Source organism: Chinchilla lanigera, unplaced genomic scaffold (genome assembly GCF_000276665.1).
Source record: "Chinchilla lanigera isolate Chin_1 unplaced genomic scaffold, ChiLan1.0 scaffold00083, whole genome shotgun sequence".
In the NCBI taxonomy this organism is placed as follows: Eukaryota; Metazoa; Chordata; class Mammalia; order Rodentia; family Chinchillidae; genus Chinchilla; species Chinchilla lanigera.
The window spans coordinates 2,174,457-2,192,961 of NW_004955484.1; the positions used below are offsets into that span (position 1 = coordinate 2,174,457).

The window sequence follows — 18,505 nt, forward strand, 5'->3', positions numbered from 1 at the left end:
TCAATGCTTCTGGATTTGAAATTTTTTGAAATCAAGCTTGGGGGCAGAAAGTTTTAAAATATAATTTGTTGCTAGACGTAATTTGGTTTCAGAAAAAGATAGAACAAACAGTTCCCAAGCCCCAGATTTTTCTAGTAGCAGCAATTGTTAAAATTTCTTTCTGAATTCTAGAGCGTATCTTCAAGGACATGAGAGGACAAGAGTGAGGACAACAGGAAGCACTGATTACTTCTGTGCCAGTCCCCCCCCACACACACACACACACAGAGTCTTGCACTCTCCGGTTCTATGCAGTCTGGCATTTCCTTCTCATCCTTCCAGTTACACGCACATGCGCGCGCGCGCACACACACACGGTCTTGCACTCTACGGCTCTATGCAGTCTGGCATTTCCTTCTCATCCTTCCAGTTACACACACACACACGGTCTTGCACTCCACGGCTCTATGCCGTCTTCTGCCAGCATAACTGCTTGTTTGTGTATCTGTGTCTGTGAATGATTTAAATGAGGGGAAGGAATCTGTTTCCATCTCCCGTGGTCAGCAGAGGTCTGCACAGGGAAGGCATTCTATAGACAAAGGTGTGGTCTGCGGCTATCTCATTTAATCATCCTTCAAGGTACTTAATATCACCCTTATTTTACTGATTAGTTACTTGAAACTCAGAGAAATTAACTTCACTAGAGTAACAATAAATCACTTAAGTGGCAGGAGCCACAGGTCAGAGTCACACTCTTCACGGGGAGAGTGATGCCAAGTTCCCCGAGTACAGGGTGATAAACAAGCATGAATCTGAGAACTGAATAATCTGCTCTGCTTTAGCTGATCACACTTGGATTTTTATTTTGTTTTGTTTTGTTTGTTTTTGAGACATAGTCTCACTATATAGTTCAGGCCAGCCTTGAACTCACTGTGTAGCCCAGGCTGGTCGAACTCGCGGCACTCTTGTCTCAGCCTCTCAGATGCTAGGATTACAGGCGTGCAACCCTACTCCCTGCAACACACTTGGATTTTTAAATTAGCGTTCCCTCAGTGTGTTCCTGGCAGGGTCAGTCAGCTTTGTTTCCACATACCTTCACCCGCCAGCCAGCAATTGCTGAACACCTTTGTCAGCCATTTCCGCCGTGACCCATGGACAGCTCATATTGTGACCCTCTGTGGCTCGTGGTCACAAAAGCACACACTCTGAAGGGCCCGAGAATACAAAGAAGCCAGATTTGTTCAGGGTTTGCCTCTCGCGCAGCAGTAGGGATTCATGACAGAATCTTGAAGGACAACCCAGATTTCTATGTGAAAAGCTGCTTTAGCAACCCCTGGCTGGGCAGGCTAAAGAAAGCTCTGCTGATCATTTTGCTTGCTGTAGAGATGGGAATTCTTTTTGGTGGTCAGTGATGCAGTGAGTAAAAATCTCCCATTTCCTAAAGAGAAATGATATTGTGGTTTACAGATGGCCCAGCTGTGGCCAACATCTATGAAAACCATTTCCTGCACACAGTAAAAAAAGAAAATTTTCCGCTTTCAGTACCAAATTACATGGGAACAATTTTGTTGTTAAAATCCATTGCATTGCCCGAGCAGAGTGACAGCTTGAGCTACTTCTTAACTAACCCCCTTCTTGTGATCACCCTTATGCAGATCATTCCCTCCCAAGACCTCTTTAAATCCTGCGTTGTGAAGCATGGTAATAAGACAAAAGCTGCTGATGCTGCTGTTGGTTTTCGAGGAGAGGCGGGAGCTGCCTCTGGAGAGAGGAGGATACATTGAGGGGAGCCTCCTTCACTTGCCCGTAGAAGTTAGCAGGATATGGGCTGTAGGAGGCCAGAAATGCTGCCCGGGCAACGGAATGCTGAAGCGATGTTGGAGAAACTGCCAAGAAAGGAATTTGGGAGCAGGGCCCAGCAGAAGCTGCAACTGCTGAAAAATGACCTTCCTTATCACTTTGGATTCATCGAATGAAAGGATAGTACAGCATACTCCCTTTCAGACATAACTGAGGTGTCAGAAATCAGTGCTGTGTCCAGAACTCATACCCTTCTCACTTGGAATTTCCTGTGCTTATGTACTGTAGTAGCAATGAAAAGTTGAGAAGGAGGAAAAAAATCTTGCCACATGTGTGCTCGCCAGCTCACCTGAGATTCATGTACAGTTCTATGGTTAATGTGCCTGCCCATTTCTAAAAAGGGCCAGACATGACCTATTTATTTTATTTTATTTTATTTTACTTTACTTTATTTGGTACTGGGAATCAAACTCGAGACGTTGCTCTTGCTAGGCAGGCGTTTGTGCCACTGACCTGTATCCCTGGCCATGACCTGTTTTAAATGAGGGCAGTATGATATAAAGCTAAAGGAATTATTTCTGGTCTGGCTGAGGGTACCCCATGTCCTGAAACTTAACATGACCTCAACCTGGGAGGTGCCCAAGAATTTAAATTTTATTTTATGTTGACATCCCCAGATTTTTTCCTGAGAAGACAGAGACTTGCCTGGGAGATACATGAAAGCTGAAAGTCAAAGAAAAAGCAGAACATTGAGGTTTGAGAAAGCATGCCAAGTCCCCAGTCAGCAATTAACCACACACCCAGTCATTGAGACACATGGATCTTCTGTGCCTGGTGCTTTGTTTCTCGCATTTGCAGTTGGAGATGTGCTGTTTGCCCCCAGCCATGTTGTCCTGCTGGGGGCCATGGAGTGTGAGGGTATGGGCTTCAGCCCTCAGACTGGCAGAGACCCACACTGGCCTGGCACAGGTCTCAGAGAGCCAAGCAACGTTCTCCTGGAGAGAGAGAGAGGTCATTCCATTTCACATTCAAGATCCTGGTGCTGCCTCAGCTGATCCTTGGCTTCTGTGGTTGAGATTACTTGGGAGTCCGTATTAGAACCGTTATCTAGAAGATGAGATGTGTCGTCTTCCACTGAGCTGCCAGAGTCTTATGTAAAGAAAAATGTCATTATGGGCTTTGTTCGAAGCTGTGTTTGATAATTCCTTTAAAATTCTGATTCAGAAATGGAAATGGTATGTTTGTGTTGTCAATAAATTATTCTCCCAGCTATATCTGATCGTACAAATTAAGGCAACAGCAGTTTGCACCTCAGAGGCAAATCATCCCCTCCCTGGGATAATCCCAGTTCCCCTTAAACTAAACGTTTCCTCCTTGGACAACCCACTGCACTTCCTTAAAGCTGGGAAGTGGGGTGCACCCTTCCCTGCTTTGCTGGGAGACCCCCACCTGGGGAGATAGTTCAAGGAAGGAAACTGCTGGGGTACAGGCAGGAAGGGCTGAGGCATTCTCTCTTTCCCAGGGAGTGAGTGAAACTGCATTGGAATGGGACAAAGGGGAAGGGAAATTCACAAGTATCATTTCCTACAGGCCTGGGGCCAGCCCAGAGGATTTTTCCGTGCCACTGATTTCACATCATTCAACCCTCCCTTGGTTCCTCCCAGGCCCTTGAGAAGCAAGTGCTTCTCTGTGGGCCCAAGAGGCCCTGGCCTCACCACTGTCTTGTCCGACCTAGGGCTCTGTGGGCTTTGTTAGAAGCTGTGTTTGATAATTCCTTTAAAATTCTGACTCAGAAATGTGAACGGTCTGTTTGTGTTGGTCAGGAAACTCAACTCTTCGCCTTTTCTACTTTCACTTTTTTTTTTTTTTTTTTGGTTTTTCTCCGGTACCGGGAACCGAACTCACGACCTTGCGCTTGCCAGGCAGGCGCTTTGCCGCTGAGCTAAATCCCCAGCCCCTACTTTCACTTTTTAAAGGCTTTCTCACAGCTACAGCATTATTATCCTGGGGATTTTCTGCATATTTGCCCTTTAGATAGGCTCCTTTACTATTCATGCAACCCAGTCTGTTCCTAGACATGGTCAGAGCTTACAGAATGAGGCACAAGAAATACGCAGTCAGAACTTCCTGAAAGTATTATCCCACATGTTACAGATTAATCAATACCTTTAAAAGCACTGCAGTCACCACCTCACTCTTGGAACCACACTTAGCATCCCTGGTAAAGTCTGATCTGACTCTCTGCGCTGCCTGATGATGGTGTAGTGACAAGTACCCAGGCTAGTGGAGGCAGCATGCTCAGCAGAAGTGTTTCACCTGAATCCATTCACAGGAAACAGGAAACATTCTCTAAGACAACTAAAGTAGCCGGGCGTGGTGGCGCCTGCCTGTAATCCGAGCATGCCTGTAATCCCAGCACTCTGGAGGCTGAGGCAGGAAGATTGTTGCAAGTTCGAGACCAGCCTGGGCTACAAAGTGAGCTCAAGGCCAGCCTGAACTGCAGAGCAAGACCCTGTCTCAAAAAAAGACAAAAAAAAAAAAAAAAAAAAAAAAAAAAAAAAAAACAAAAGACAACTAAAGTAGACTCTTAAAAATTGACAATGACATGAAAAGCCAAAGGGCAGGGAACCATGCTAGATTAAAAGATGAAAGGAGACCAAAAAATTCCAAATATGGTGTGTGTGATGGGAGAGAGGGGAATAATTGTTAAGGCTCTTTTGAGCAGGGGTTGCCAGATATTTAGATGTGAAATCTATCAGATTGCATTATGATATCAATTTTAAATTTCTTGGTGAAATACAAGATAGCTTTTATGTAGGCAGGTTTCTTAGGAGATAGTTGGTAAAATATTCAGAGGTGAAATGGCATGATGTTTACAAATTATTTTAAAATAGCTGCAGGGAGTGGTGGCACACGCCTGTAATCCCAGCACTTGGGAGGCTGAGGGAGGAGGATCCTTGGAGTTTGAGACAAGCCTGGGCTACAAAATGAGTTCAAGGCCAGCCTGAACTACATCGCAAGACCCTGTCTCAAAAAATAAAATAAGGACCGAGGATATAACTCAGTGGAATTGCACCTTCCTAGCAAGCAGGAGGTCCCAAGTTTGATTCTTGGTACCAAATAAATAAATAAATAAATAAATAAATTTTAAAAATAAAAATAGCTCCACACTCCCCCTCCAGAATTGTTTATTACAATTTATTTATACATGTGTTTATATATATGAAAAAACATATGTAGCAAAGTATTAATAATTGGTGGATCTAAGTGAAAACTATTCTGACAACAGCAGCTTCTATATTTTCAACTCTTCCGTCAGTTTGATATTGTGAACTAGAAAATGTGGGAAAATTTACCACCAGATCATATTGGAGTTCTTATGCTAAGTGACTAATTCACATAGCCCTTGCCGATTACTTTCTTAAGGTTATAAGAACAAAAGAAGGGGACCAAGACACAACCAAGAGGCTGATTAATACTGGTCCTCAATACTGTCATTGAGTATCGTCACTACACGTTGATGTGCCAAGAAGCCTTCTTTTAGATCAGTCACATGACAGTTCATTCTGAGATGCACTTGTGAATTTGGGCAGCATTTTAAAAGTCTATAGTCTTTTGGCTTTTAATATAGTATACTCAGAGTTGAAGCACTCTCTGGAAAGTTGGCTTGGTCTTCTAACAGGGCTGCCAACTCATTCCTTCCACTTACTTCAAAAAGAAACCCTGCACCCCTTAGCTGCCTTTACTTGTCACCACCGCACGCCCTCCCATTTGTCCTCTGTTCTGGCAACCCTTAAATCTCCCTGTTTGGGCCTTTCATATAATTGGAAGCATATGTGTGGTCCTTTGTGACTGACTTCTTACCTAATGTTTTCATGGTTCATCCATGTTGTAGCATTTATTGCTACTTCATTTCTTTTTATAGTTTATTAAGTAGTTTATCTTGTTGCCATTGAAAGTAATTATTAAGTTCCTTTTCTTCCTATCCAAATAGACAAGCGTAATGGTAACCATTTAGTCATTTGACTTGAATGCATTCATTTGATTTGGATAAGGGCAAACACAGTAATTTGAACTTCCAATTTGAGGTTGGGATTTATTTTATGTAATTTGAACATATGCATGCAAAGAGAAAAACAGCTCATTGGTACTTTGCTGCCAAGAACTGCTATGATGATGGTCTATCATACAAGGTCCCTCAGAAGCAGAAATAAAATGTACACTTGGGTAATGTACTTTACAACTTACATTCCTGACTGACAGTGACTCTTTCCTTTTACACTTTGAAGCAGCATTTCTGTATGTATTGCATTTGTGAACCAGGCATTGAAAATGCCTTATGTGTACCAAGAAAGACATGAAAAAGGGCCTATTCTTTCCTAACACTTACCAAACTTAGACCCTCTCCAAAAGACCTGATCTAGGCAGATGAATAAACAGTGCATCACCTCCAACAGCAGGCAGAAACACCAAAATGACACCCAGGATTTGGAGGCAGATTTATTTTATGTTAACAGGCACTGATCGGGATCATTCCCAAAACATCAGGACCAGGGACCGAGGTTTTTATGGAGTGGAAGGGGGAAGTACAGAGGCAGAATGCCTTGTCAATTGGGGATTGATTCTTAAAATATGCATCATAGTGACCAGCTGTGCATCAGTGACCAGCAGTTTCTAAGACATGAAAGTAACAGGAACTATAACCGGAACTGCTATTACCTAAGCAACTAGCTAACTGAAGCAACTAACTAACTGAAGTATACTAACTGCAGTATACTTCTGCTACCCTTTGTGGCAGGGGACCCAAACCCATTGAGTTGTCTGGTTTCTGTGGAACTGTAGACCGGTAGAAGACTGTTCCTCGCAGAAAACAGGGGCAATCACTGTCTCTTGGAATGTGATGCTAGTTATGAGACTGCCCAGAAATCAGTTAGCTTGTCCCAGGGAAAAGGTGCCTTCCAGTGTCCTTTGGGAGTCGCTAAGCCCCGTAACCATCTCAGAATGAAAGCGCTTGATTGCGGCAGAGACCAGGAGATTACAGTGGAGTGCTTCTGCTGCTTTGAGGAAAACAGCGTGGCTTATTGGCTGTAAGTGGATGATGCTGACTTATCTAGGAAGAGCTCTTCATTTGAATTGAACCGAGGTCAGCTAGAATTACTTTGTCCTCCTTGACAGCTGAGAGGCCAGAACAAGGCAACATAGATCTCTGTGCTTAACATATATGGGGAAGAACTAGAAAGACTTTTTGTGATCTGTTTCAGAAGAGTTCAGGGTTTTTTGTCACCAGAATAAGCACATATGTTTTCTTCACATATTATAAAAATGTAGAGCAGCTGAAATCAAATGAGACAAACTTAAGTGCCTTTCATTCTTACATTGGCATAAGAGTAATACAGCTGAGTAGCAAATCAGTTTCTGTTTGTATAAAAACTGTGAAACTGCTGCTGTGAGTTAGCTTATATTTGCCTCTTTTGCTGATAGATGCCACTTTTTTGTTGGCAATGTAACACCTTCAGTAACAGATTAAAGAGTACATTTGCTGGCTGTGGTGGCGCATGCCTATAATCCCAGTGCTTGGAAAGCTGAGGCAAAAAGGATCGCCACAAGGTCCAGGCTAGCGTAGGCTACATAGTGAGTTGAAGGTCAGCCAGAACTACATAGCAAGACTGTCTCAAAAAAAAAGTGAGACCCTGTCTCAAATAAATAAGTAGTACTAACAATTCTCAAGCCCCAAGATTTTATTTTCAAGATGCTTAAATATTTAAGATCACTTGAAACATCTTGTCTTACTTCTGGTGTTTTGCTCTCCTGAGATGGTGCCAATGGAGTACTGACAATACAGTGTTAGACATGAATGGCATCTGAGCAATCTCCCTGATGTACTGCTGGTGTTTAGTCCATTTCCTTGAGTGGTCTGATCTCAGGCTTTGGGGAAATCACTTAGAGATTTATACAGGTAGGTAGTGAAATTGGCCAGGGATTTGGGTTTTACTTTTCATTCCTTCAGATTTCAGCTAAATCCAGAGAAGATTTGAAAGAAAACAGTAGCTCCAAGCAGAAGCACTCAACAAGGAATTTTCATCTTGCACTGTCTTCCTTTTTCTCTGAGAGTGTTATGCCAGTTCCAGAACCTTGTATGGCCCTAAAAAGTAGGTCCTCTGTAAACTACAAAAAGGCCCACTCCTGCCTTGTAAACAGATGACAAATGCTAAGGAAACTGCATGCCTCTGCCAAAGAATCTTTGTTCCAGATAATTTGCATTTTAGTGGTTATGCCAGTTACGCTACCAGAGGCAGAGACCTGAGGCAGGCTCTGTACATGGAAGTCCTGAGTAAAGATCCATAGCGCTTCCATACACGTTAACCAGCCACATTAGTCCACTTGGGAAACTACAGGAACTTCCCAGGTGTATCAGTTCAAGTATGGTGCTGAATCTTTTTGTTAAGAGAAAAAAAATGGGGCAAATCCACTCTCAGATTATGGAGACTTAGTTCATTAAAAATGTGGTGATCAGGCCAGGGATATAACTCAGCAGCAGGGTGCCTGCCTGGCAAGCACAAGGTCCTGAGTTCGATTCCCAGTACCAGAAAAAAAAAAGTTGTGATTACATACTGTGGGTGAGTCTTCATGCTTCACTGTAGATGAAACAAGAATGAGCAAAAGACATGGACCCTCCCCTGCCATTCACAATGATAGAAGTTGCAGTGTGATGGGATCTCCAAGGTTAACCAGATATCCCCCAACTCCGGCGTCCAGCACAATGGAGAAGATAGGAGGTTAGGTGTGAGAAGCACTGAGTGCTGGTCCCAAGTCTCCTACTATGAGTGTGGGCCGGTTTTATTCCCTTTTTGGACTTTTGATTAACCGTCTATAAAAGAAAGTTGGATTAAACAGCCCCTCTGCTGCTCCCTCTTTTGTGTCTTCACAATATATGGTTACAGTTTGCTGATAAGTTGATCTCTTCTCCACTAGATTTTCTCCTTGAGGCCAAAGATCATGCTTTATTATTTTATTGTGTTCTCCGTTCCCAGGAGTGTCTGATAGACAGCTAATTCTTAGGTAGCTCTATTAGAGCCATACAGTGAATGAATGAATGACTCCAAATTCCTTTCCAGGGGCTGGGAATGTAGTCTAGCGGCATGGTGCCTGCCTGGCAAGCACAAGGTCCTGAGTTCGATTCCCGGTACCAAAAAAAAAAAATTCCTTTCCAGACCAAAAGTTATATTCTGTAGAATAGCTGGGTGCCTGGAGTTGAATTTAAAGATCACAGGGAAAAAAGGTCTTCCCACCTTTGTTCCCAGCCAGGCAGCGGGCACTGCCAGTCTTTCCCCTGGGACCTTTCTTACACAGCTCCTTGCCCCCGCCTCTCCGGAATCAGTGCGGGTAGGCAGATAGAGCAGAGCTCTTGCTACAGAGTGAATCCTTGGGTGACTGTGAACGCTAAGGGGCACGGAACAAAGGAAATGGGTTACTGTAATATCTTTAGGCCAAGCTCACCAGGATGGAGTTCATCATTTAGTTATAAATGAAATTTGTTCAAATTGCATTTCTTGAGCTAAAGAGAAGCAAAGTAAATTCTAGCAAATTATCATTGTAAATAGTGAATTGAGAAATGAAGAAAAAGACAATCTACCATTTTGCCTTTTCTCTTTTTTCTACTTTTTTGAATTAACTGAAGTTTTTTACGCAAGGTCTTAGTTGGTGCCTGGTTTAGGAGAGGTCACTAGCTAGATACAGTGAGAAGAGAGTTGAAGGTAATAGCTGATGATGAACACTTGACCAAAATATGCAAGAAGAAAAGTCTGCTGATACAACTAGGCTGGCTCCGTAACTTGACTGTTAGGAATTGTGCTGTGATGCTGATGGGTATGCTGGTGTTTCTATACAGTCCAGACTTTAATTACTTCAACTGTGTGTCAGTACTAGTACAGCTGGATCTTGTGGTATAAAGGTGATATATAGCCAAGTGTGGTAATATACGGCTATAATTTCAGCACTCTCTAGGAGGGTGAAGCCAGGAGGATTCAAGTTCAAGCCCAGCCTAAACAACTTAATGACTAGTGAGAGCCTGCCTCAAGATAAAAAAATTCAGAACGGCTGGAGAGATAGCCCACTGTGAAGGCCCTGGACACACTCTCCAGTACCACTGGAGAAAAACAGGAGAGGAGGGAGAGGGATTCAACCATAAAGAACAAAGTGATGTTATTTGCAGGAAAGTGGATGGAGGAAGATCACTATATTAGCAAAATAAGGTTGACTCAGAATGCCAGTGTCACGTCTTCTCACACATGGAATCTAGAGGGGAAAAGATGACATGAAAGCAGAAGGGGAAGCTATTAGAGAAGAGGAAGGAAATCGGGCGGGGGGGAGAAGGTTCAGCAGGTACTGGACGTAGATATTATCTCCATGTATTCCGTGCCACAATGAAACCCGTTACTGTGTAATCAGTACATACTAACAAAAAAGTGTAAGTCTCTTTCCTCCAGTATGAACTGCATCAAGCCGTGCTATCTTACGGCATGGAAGCTGGCTGGTTAGAACAAAGGCCGTGTTCCTGGACAGAATTTTTGTGTATCAGATTTATAGGAATGAAGAGCAATGCGATATTCAGGAGGCTGTGATTGAAATATCATTGTGACAGTGGGAATGTCTTGGCGGGAATACTCTGGATACGTCTCAGGGCAGTGTCCTGGGCGTACTCAGTGAGTAAGCAAGTATGTAGTGTGTTACTTTGAATTTGGACTTCAAACAGGTGGGTGAGGGTTCTCTTTGACGAGGGGCTGTGGCTTGGGGGCTGGCCTGTCAGAGTCAGCTTTCTGCCGGTACCTTGCCTGTGTGGCTTAGGATCCAGAACAAAGAGAGATCTGCTTTGGTGATCTGGAACTACAGTGACCTGTGGTGACAACAGAGAGACCGCCAGGGGAACTCAGTACCGCTGCCGCTGCCACCCCACTCCCCCCCGCCGGGTTTTGTAGTGTGCACAGCTGCCAGCGCTTGCTGGAAACTAGCGCTGATTTCCTCCCTTCCACCTAGCTGCAGTTCTGCGGTGAGGTGCACCCCTCCAGGGCTCTCTGTGATAATCCACAGCAGAGTCAGCAGCCCTGCCCAGAAGCCAACTCTTGTCTACCTCAGCTTTCTGAAAGCCTGATTGATGCACCCCATGGCAGAGACGGGGGCAGTCATGGTAAATCCACCCTCCTGAAAGCTGTGGTGGACTCATGCCAGGGTTATATCACTAAAACTCATGTCAACGTGGGAGAGTGATTGGGAACACCCAGGAGTGTGTGCAGGGGACCCGACATAGCAGACTCTAGGAAGGAACTGCCTGTCTCTGTTACGATGAGCCTCCTACGTGTTTTGGCTGCTGCTGTCAATGTGTTACTCACTTTGATTTAGCTTCAATTAAAGGCAGGTTACTATCAAGTTAGGATGCCATAAACCATGCTCATGACCCAGTGAAGGCAGAGCCGGAACCTTTCCCCAAAAGCATGGTAGCACAGGTGACATTCTGCTGGTTCTTAGTGGTAAACAAAGCAAGAGGAGTTGTTGACTTTTTTCCTTTTCTGGAAATGTCTTCACTGCTATGCAGCTACATACCATCTTCTCCTAGATGTCTAGAAGTGATTTGTCAGAAAAATGGCATAGCTCAGGGATACCATCAGAGGTATAGGCTGAGGGTGAGACAGTATACATAACCTGTGTGCTGCCCACACAAAATGGGGCAACTTGGATGTTAAGAGTGCGTAGGAGAATAAAAGTGGAAGTTATTCTCAGAATTTCTCAGTTTGAGCCGGGTGTGGTGCCACACGTCTGTAATCCCAGCACTCAGGAGGCAGAGGCAGGAGGAGGGCCATGAATTCGAGACCAGCTTGGGCTACATAAGTGAGTTCAAGGCCAGCTTGCACTACATAGTGAGACCCTGTCTCAAAAAAAAAAAACCAAAACAAAACAAAACAAAAAAATGATAAGAAATTTCCCAGTTTGGAATTGCAAGTACCTGTTCTCCCAAATGTTTTAGGTTTCTCTTAAATCGAAACTTAGGGATTTGAGTACAGGGAGTTTATTTGGGAAGTGTCCAAAGAAGCAGGAGTGAGGTATGGGAAGAGAAAGGCAAGGAAGGAAGAAAAGCCAATAAAGAGCCCTGGAGTGGTGGCACGTGCCTGCAATCCCAGCTACTCAGGTAGCTGAGGCAGGAGAATCTAAAAATTCAAGCTCAGCCTGAGCAACTTAGACTCCTGTCTCAAAATAGGAAATAAAAAGGGCTATGGATATAGCTCGGTGGGAGAACACCCCTGGGTTCAGCCCCTAGCACTGTGCAGGAGGACCCTAGATTTTTTGTTATTTGGTTGGTTGGTATGTAAGTTACTTTTCTCTCGTTGCTGAGACAGAATACTCAACACCCAAAGTTAAAGGAAGAAAGGTTTATTTAAGCTCACAGTTATGGAGATTTCAGTCCATAATTAGCTGGCTCCAGGAAAGGGTGCTGTGGCACAGGGGCAACAGTTCAAGGCAGCAGAAGACAGCAGAAACAACAAGCACAAAAGGTGGGACGGGCAAGCCTCTTTTCCTCGCTTACATTGTATGTAGGCTCTCCCCGCTAGGGTGAGTCCTCTACACCCACACCCTATCTGTGCCCTCCTCTTGCGCGGGCTCAGCGTGTTTGCAAAGTGAGGACCCTGGCCCCTGCTGAGTAGCTTAGTTAAGCTTCTATATTTCTCAAGTTGACACAATGTATCAACCATTACAGTTGGTTTTTTGAGGCAAGGTCTTACCACCTGGTCCAAGCTGTTCTTAAACTCACTGTGTAAGCCCAGGCTGGCCTCAAACTCTGATTCTCTTGTCTTAGCCTCCCAAGTGCTAGGATTACAGGAATGTACCACCACAACCAGTTGTAAAAAGCTTTTGGGTGTGTGTGTGTGTGTGTGTGTGTGTGTGTGTGTGTGTGTGTAGGATTGTTTTTCAAGTTCCCGAAGCTGGGCTTGAATTTACAATCCTTCTTGCCTCAGTCTGCTAGAGAGCTGGGATTATAGGCATGTGCCACAACACCCAATTTAAGAAATGTATTTTCAGGGGCTGGGAATTTAGCTCAGCGGCAAAAGCGCCTGCCTGGCAAGCGCAAGGTCGTGAGTTCGGTTCCCGGTACCGGAGAAAAACCAAAAAAAAAAAAAAAAAAAAAAAAGAAATGTATTTTCAAGGCCATGAGGGCTTAGTTCTATGAGAACTTCTGAGAACTATTTAAACTCCCAGAACTGCCTGAGCAAGGATAGGGGCTGGGCCAGTTAGCCAGCAGCCCTATGGAAGTAGCCCTAATGGCATGAACTCCACCACTTCTCCAGACAGTGCGTGGTAGCCTGCGTGCAGTCAAGGAAGCCCTGCCACCAGAAAAGGTCCGCCTGCTCTGAGTACTTTTTGGTGGGATATTGTTAACAATGAATTGAACTAAACGGACAGCTGCAGCTGAATGAGAGTCCCGAAGCATCCACTGCGGAGAGATCAGCAGTATCATGGGAAAAGAACCAGGGGACGATGGCAGCAACACTGGGGTACCCAGCCCGGAGATCAGGGGGACTCAGGAAGGTGTTCTGGAGCAATTGTTTTCTTAGTTGAGGTAAGCCTGGGTGAATGAAAGGCAAGAAGAGGTGAACAGCAGGTTCAGGGCTCTGTGGCGCACAGATGTCAAGTGACAGGCAGAACTGAAGTTAAGGGCTTCAGGCTTTATTAGAAGAGCAACAGTAGTAAGGGGTCATGGAAGAGACACGTGAGCAAAAGTTTACTCTAAGGTAGTACATCAGCAGATGCCGGGGTGTGGCTGTTTAGAGAAGGCTAAGTCAGGGAGGCCGGTGAGGAGGCTGTTGAATTATTCTGGTGAAAGGTACAATAATGAGAACCAGAACAGTAGTAATGAGGAAGATGGAAAATGAAAGATTTGAGGCATATTAAATTTCCATGTCCCCACTCAAGCGTTGCTCATGATAAAATTTGTGTGTGTGTGTGTGTGTGTGTGTGTGTGTGTGTGTTGATAGATTGTTAGAGGGAATGGATTATCTAGCAAGGAATGTCCACAAGATGTGAACTGAAAGCTCTTAAAGAGCAATTTGGAATCATGTTATAAAAAGTAAAAGAGCTGTGAGGATCTCTCAAGCAGCTGCTCATCTGGAAGTACACTTCACTGAGAGTCCAGAGAGACCGCCCTTTGTCCTGGATCTGCATTTTCTGTTGGTTTGACCTTTGTTATATTGGTGGAACTTCTGTTTATTTGTCTAACTCAATACAAAGCTGAAGCCGATGGTGCCTATCTGGTCTAATCTAAGTTGGTCTTCATCTCCTTGAGTAGTGGGGTGTGCGTGACCTTGACGGGGAAGCTAGGCCCCTCGGGATCAGTGTTCTAGAATGCGAATGTTTAGGGCAGTGGTTTGCATCTAGTCTTGCGTCTAGTAGGGACACTGGCCTGTTGGCTCACCCCAGGCCACAAGTTCGGTTTCTGAGTGGATTTAGGTGACAGTGGTAACTAGCTCATCTTCAAGGTGATCCCATTCCAGCTCAGAGCCTGTGGTCCTTTGCCCCAGGCTGTAGTGAGAGTCCAGTGAAAAAGTGGTTGTGAAAGCACCCAGAGAACCAGCACTGTCATGTTAGCTCATGGTTTTTAAGTATTTTAACTCCTTTACATATTTCCTTGAGGCAGAAATAACTTCCAGTTTCCTACAAGCTGATAGATAACTTGTTTTACTTTCATAAGAGGAATAAAAGCTTGTCCTTCCATTGCTCCTTCCACTCACTGCTTTCTTAGGAACTAGCAGCCTTCTCTTCTCTTTTATTGCATACATGTAACATTGACTGGAAACATTTGACCTGCCAAGACTTGGGTGTGGGCATGTGGGGTTTCTCCTGCAGCCCGTGATAGCATCACCAGCAAGTAAAGCACGGGCTGTACATTCTCTGCTTTCCGGGTGAGGAATGTTCTCCACCTCCTGGGAAAAAACAGGCCTCGACTCACACAGGAGTTGAAAGGCAACTGATTTTAGAGCCCTTTTATGGTACTCTGACTTGCTCATCAGTGCTGGGAACTGATCCTTCCTCTGGAAAGAACCCCCTGGAGCTTCAGAGCATGATGACAGTGACTCAGAGTGGCCAGCACCTTGACCCTGTGCTGAGTGTTGTTTTATCCCTTTGCATAAAAGATAGGTCACAGCCTGTGAGCAAACATTTCACTTTGTGGATTGGATTGGGAAACCAAGGTGCATGCACTTAAATAGCCTCCAGTCACTCAGGCAGAGCTGGAATTTGGACCCGGTCATGTGACTCCAAAGCCTTGCCTGAGCACTCCACTCGCCTTCTTCCCTGCAAGCGGGGACCTGCCTCACAGCACTCGGAGGTCTGAAGGGGATTCTGTCTGCAGTGCAGCAGAGCAGGGACATCAGGCAGGGAAAATAAATTAGAAATTTGTGCTCTTGGCCAGGCACAGTGGTACACTCTTGTAATCCCAGCTACTTGGGAGGCTAAGAAAGGAGGATTGAAGTTTGAGGCCAGCATGGACAACTTAGTGAGATCCTATCTCAAAATGTTTAAAAAGGGATAAGGGAGCTCAGTGGCCAAGAACTTGCCTAGCATCCACAAGGCCATGGGTATGATCCCCAGCACCAGAAAAAAAGAAAAAGTTCTGCTGACAGTGTTCTTTCACACTGAGGAAGAAACGTGATAGGTACAAACATGACTTCCTTTAAAGTAAATGGCTTTTATCCAGGGAATCCTGTGCCCATCAGAAAAACTGTGAGGAGAGCAGAGTTTTTACATGCTACATATTTCATGTTTTCTCCTTCGTTAGGCTAAAAAGGTCAAGTGGTATGAGCAGCCTTTTGGGGAAAATTGGAGCCAAGAAGCAGAAAATGAGCACCCTCGAGAAGTCCAAATTGGACTGGGAGAGCTTCAAGGAGGAAGAAGGGATTGGTGAAGAACTGGCTATCCATAATCGAGGGAAAGAAGGGTAAGAAGTAGCACATTCTGCTCCTTTGACCACCTCAGAATTCTGAAATGACTGCTTGCAAACAAGCTGCTCAGTTTAAGCAAGTAGGAAGCTTTCCTGGTGAAACAAAAAAATGCATTTACGTACTTTGGTTTGTGAGTGAAGCTCTGTGTTGACATAGAGCAGGTCCTATCACTGAGAAGGCCACTAGGGGTAAAGGGCAGCAGAGCACGTGAGCAGAACTGCTCTCAGCCAGTCACACTCACCAGGCTGACTTCCTGTAAACTGCAAGTCACCTGGTTTACTTATGTGGTCAGTTGTGGCTCGCAGTGGCAGCATTAGGCTGACAGGAATCACTTGGTCTTCTGAAAAGCCAAAATAGTTCAGATGCTCCAAAGGCAGAGCCGTCGGAGTGCCTAGATGTTGTCACATTATCATATGGTTTGAGGAGGCTGTTGTGGCCTAAGATAGGGCTTTTCCCCCGTTCCTCTTCGCTTTGGAATACAAAGAGAATGTATTCAGTTGTGAACAAGATCCATTCCTTGTTATCCATTCCTTTTTCCTGGTGACTGAATTTTTTAAAAAAAGAAAGAAACGGGGTTCAGTTCCTTGGGACCTCAGGAGAGGCTAAGGAGTAAAGTTACTACAGAAAGAGATCCATGGCTTCAGGTCAGCATTCCCCCTAACAGTCAAAGAAACTGTTAAATGGCCCCTCATGCAGCCCAGGGTGCCCACTCAGCACAGTAGGCACATCTGCAGCTCGGTGCCTTCCCTGTGAAATTGGATATGGTGCCACCTTCATGTGGTTGTGAGGAGCTCATGAAATAACATATGTAATACATGTATTACTCAAATACGTAGCTACATAGAGCACTTTTCAGAGCACCTGTCACACAAAGGTGTGCATTAAGTACAAATTATTCAGGATAGTAATAACCTAAGTTATAGTAAAGATAAATGGGGGTTTATTTGGGGATTATTTCTGAATTAAGCATCAACATTATTTGAATGACTCTAGAAGCCAACTAATACGTTTTAAAATAAAAATATGTAAATGGCTGTATGAGCTGGCATAACTGCCAGGTCCAGGTCAGGCTGTCTAAGCTGGCAGGCAGAAGCAGAAGAGCAGAGCCACCCGGGCACAGCCAGAGTGAAGCAGAGGCAGGAATTGGGGTTATCTTGAGTGTGGGCGGCTCTGACATTTACTGCAAACCTCTCCACTGTGATTCAGCTCCAGTAACTCAGCGCCCCCCTGTTCACTTTTGCACAGGGATCCAAAGCTGCAGAGGAATTGTCAGGGTGTGCTACACTTCATTGCTTCTCTGAGTATTGATTCTATAAGTTGGACAGTGTTCACTGTGCCCAAGTTAATAGTGGTCTTACAAAAGTAAGGAGTGGTGTTATAGAAGATAAGGGAGAACTAATAAACTGTAGACTGCAGTTTATTAGAGAAAACAAGATTAAAAAGGACATCTGCCCAGTGAGAACTTTTCAGGCAATGGAAAACCACATAACTGGGTTAGGAAACAACTAACATCATGCCACTTTTATGCTGTGCTTTTTCCTCCAGTGTCCGAGGCTCTCCTGATTCTGCAGGTCTAATCGCACTTTGCCAGTACAGGTCTCGTGATTTCTGTGTCGGCCTCAGCTCTTCTCACCTGCCTTTTTCAGTACACACCTCCACCCACTGCTCTTTCTCAACTCCTCCAGTCAGATTAAAGGAGCCAAGCCCTGCTCCAGGGAAGGGACTGTAGCTCTGGTTCTCACCTTGCTAAGCATGCGAAGCCTCTGAGAAAATGTCCCAAAGTTCAGGTAACAAGGCCACTCCCATGCAGGGCTGCTGAATCAAGAGTCTGGAATAGGTTATCTGTGTCCTTCGATCATTCCTGATTGTGATGCACAGCCTGAGTGGAGAGTCACTAGATCACAGAATCAAAATAATACAGGCAGTAATGCTAGACAGTCAGTTGCAGAGTGAGCCTTCCCAGCACACGCAACAAGGAAGCCATCCTCAGAGTAAGTGGTGGTAAGATAAGTGCCTGTGCCAGTGTTGGAAAGAAGATAGAGGCGTTGATTAATTGTACATAAAAATATATAATTTCCAAAGTAGTGGAGGAAAAAAATGGATTTTTTTTTTTTTTAATTAACCAGAAGAAAACATAATAGAGTTAAAGAAACACAACAGAGGCTGGGGATGTAGCTCAGTGATAGAGCACTTGCATGGTATGCACAAGGCCATGGGTTCATCCCAACCCCAAAACAAAAGAAGCAGAACAAGCAGTGACACAGGGGGAAATATAACTCTCAACCTGCTAGATGTCAAATACGCCGAGTTCATGTCCTCTGAAATCAAAGAATGAATTCCAAAGGATGTGAAGAGTGGGAAAGGTTTACTGGGAAGCAGGAATAGCTCCTGAGAGACAGGAGGGGACCCAGAAGTGGGTTGCCACTGAGGCTCTTTTTCAGGGGTAATTTATACAGGAAAGTCACAATGTGGGTCAAACTACAATCAACCTATGGGATTCTAAGTGTAGCCGCTTAGCTAATATATGTGAACAGGTCCAGTAGGGAAGTGGGTCCCCTAGCAAGTACACATGGAAAGAACAAAGGCATTTTGGGGAAGACATGGGTCTGGATGCTCTGGTCACCCACCTGGGTGACTGATACCCATCTGACTTTACTGCACCAGGTGATACCAGTTACAATTCCACGTTACTGCTTATCCCTTAGACATAGAGGCCTGGCCATCCTTATCTTGAGGTCTGA

General features: G+C 44.6%; 1 protein-coding gene across 2 annotated transcripts in view; it reads left to right on the plus strand.

Moving 5' to 3' along the window:
- Cfdp1 (craniofacial development protein 1) overlaps positions 1-18,505 on the plus strand; it is a 117,806-nt gene that overhangs the window by 89,085 nt on the left and 10,216 nt on the right. The window contains exon 6 of one of the 2 annotated variants that reach the window (XM_005403448.2): positions 15,602-15,760. The exons of the other annotated variant lie outside the window; for it this stretch is intronic. Within the exon in view, the coding sequence (XP_005403505.1) occupies positions 15,602-15,760 (159 nt within the window). The remainder of the gene's footprint in view (positions 1-15,601; positions 15,761-18,505) is intronic. 2 annotated transcript variants of the gene reach the window in all.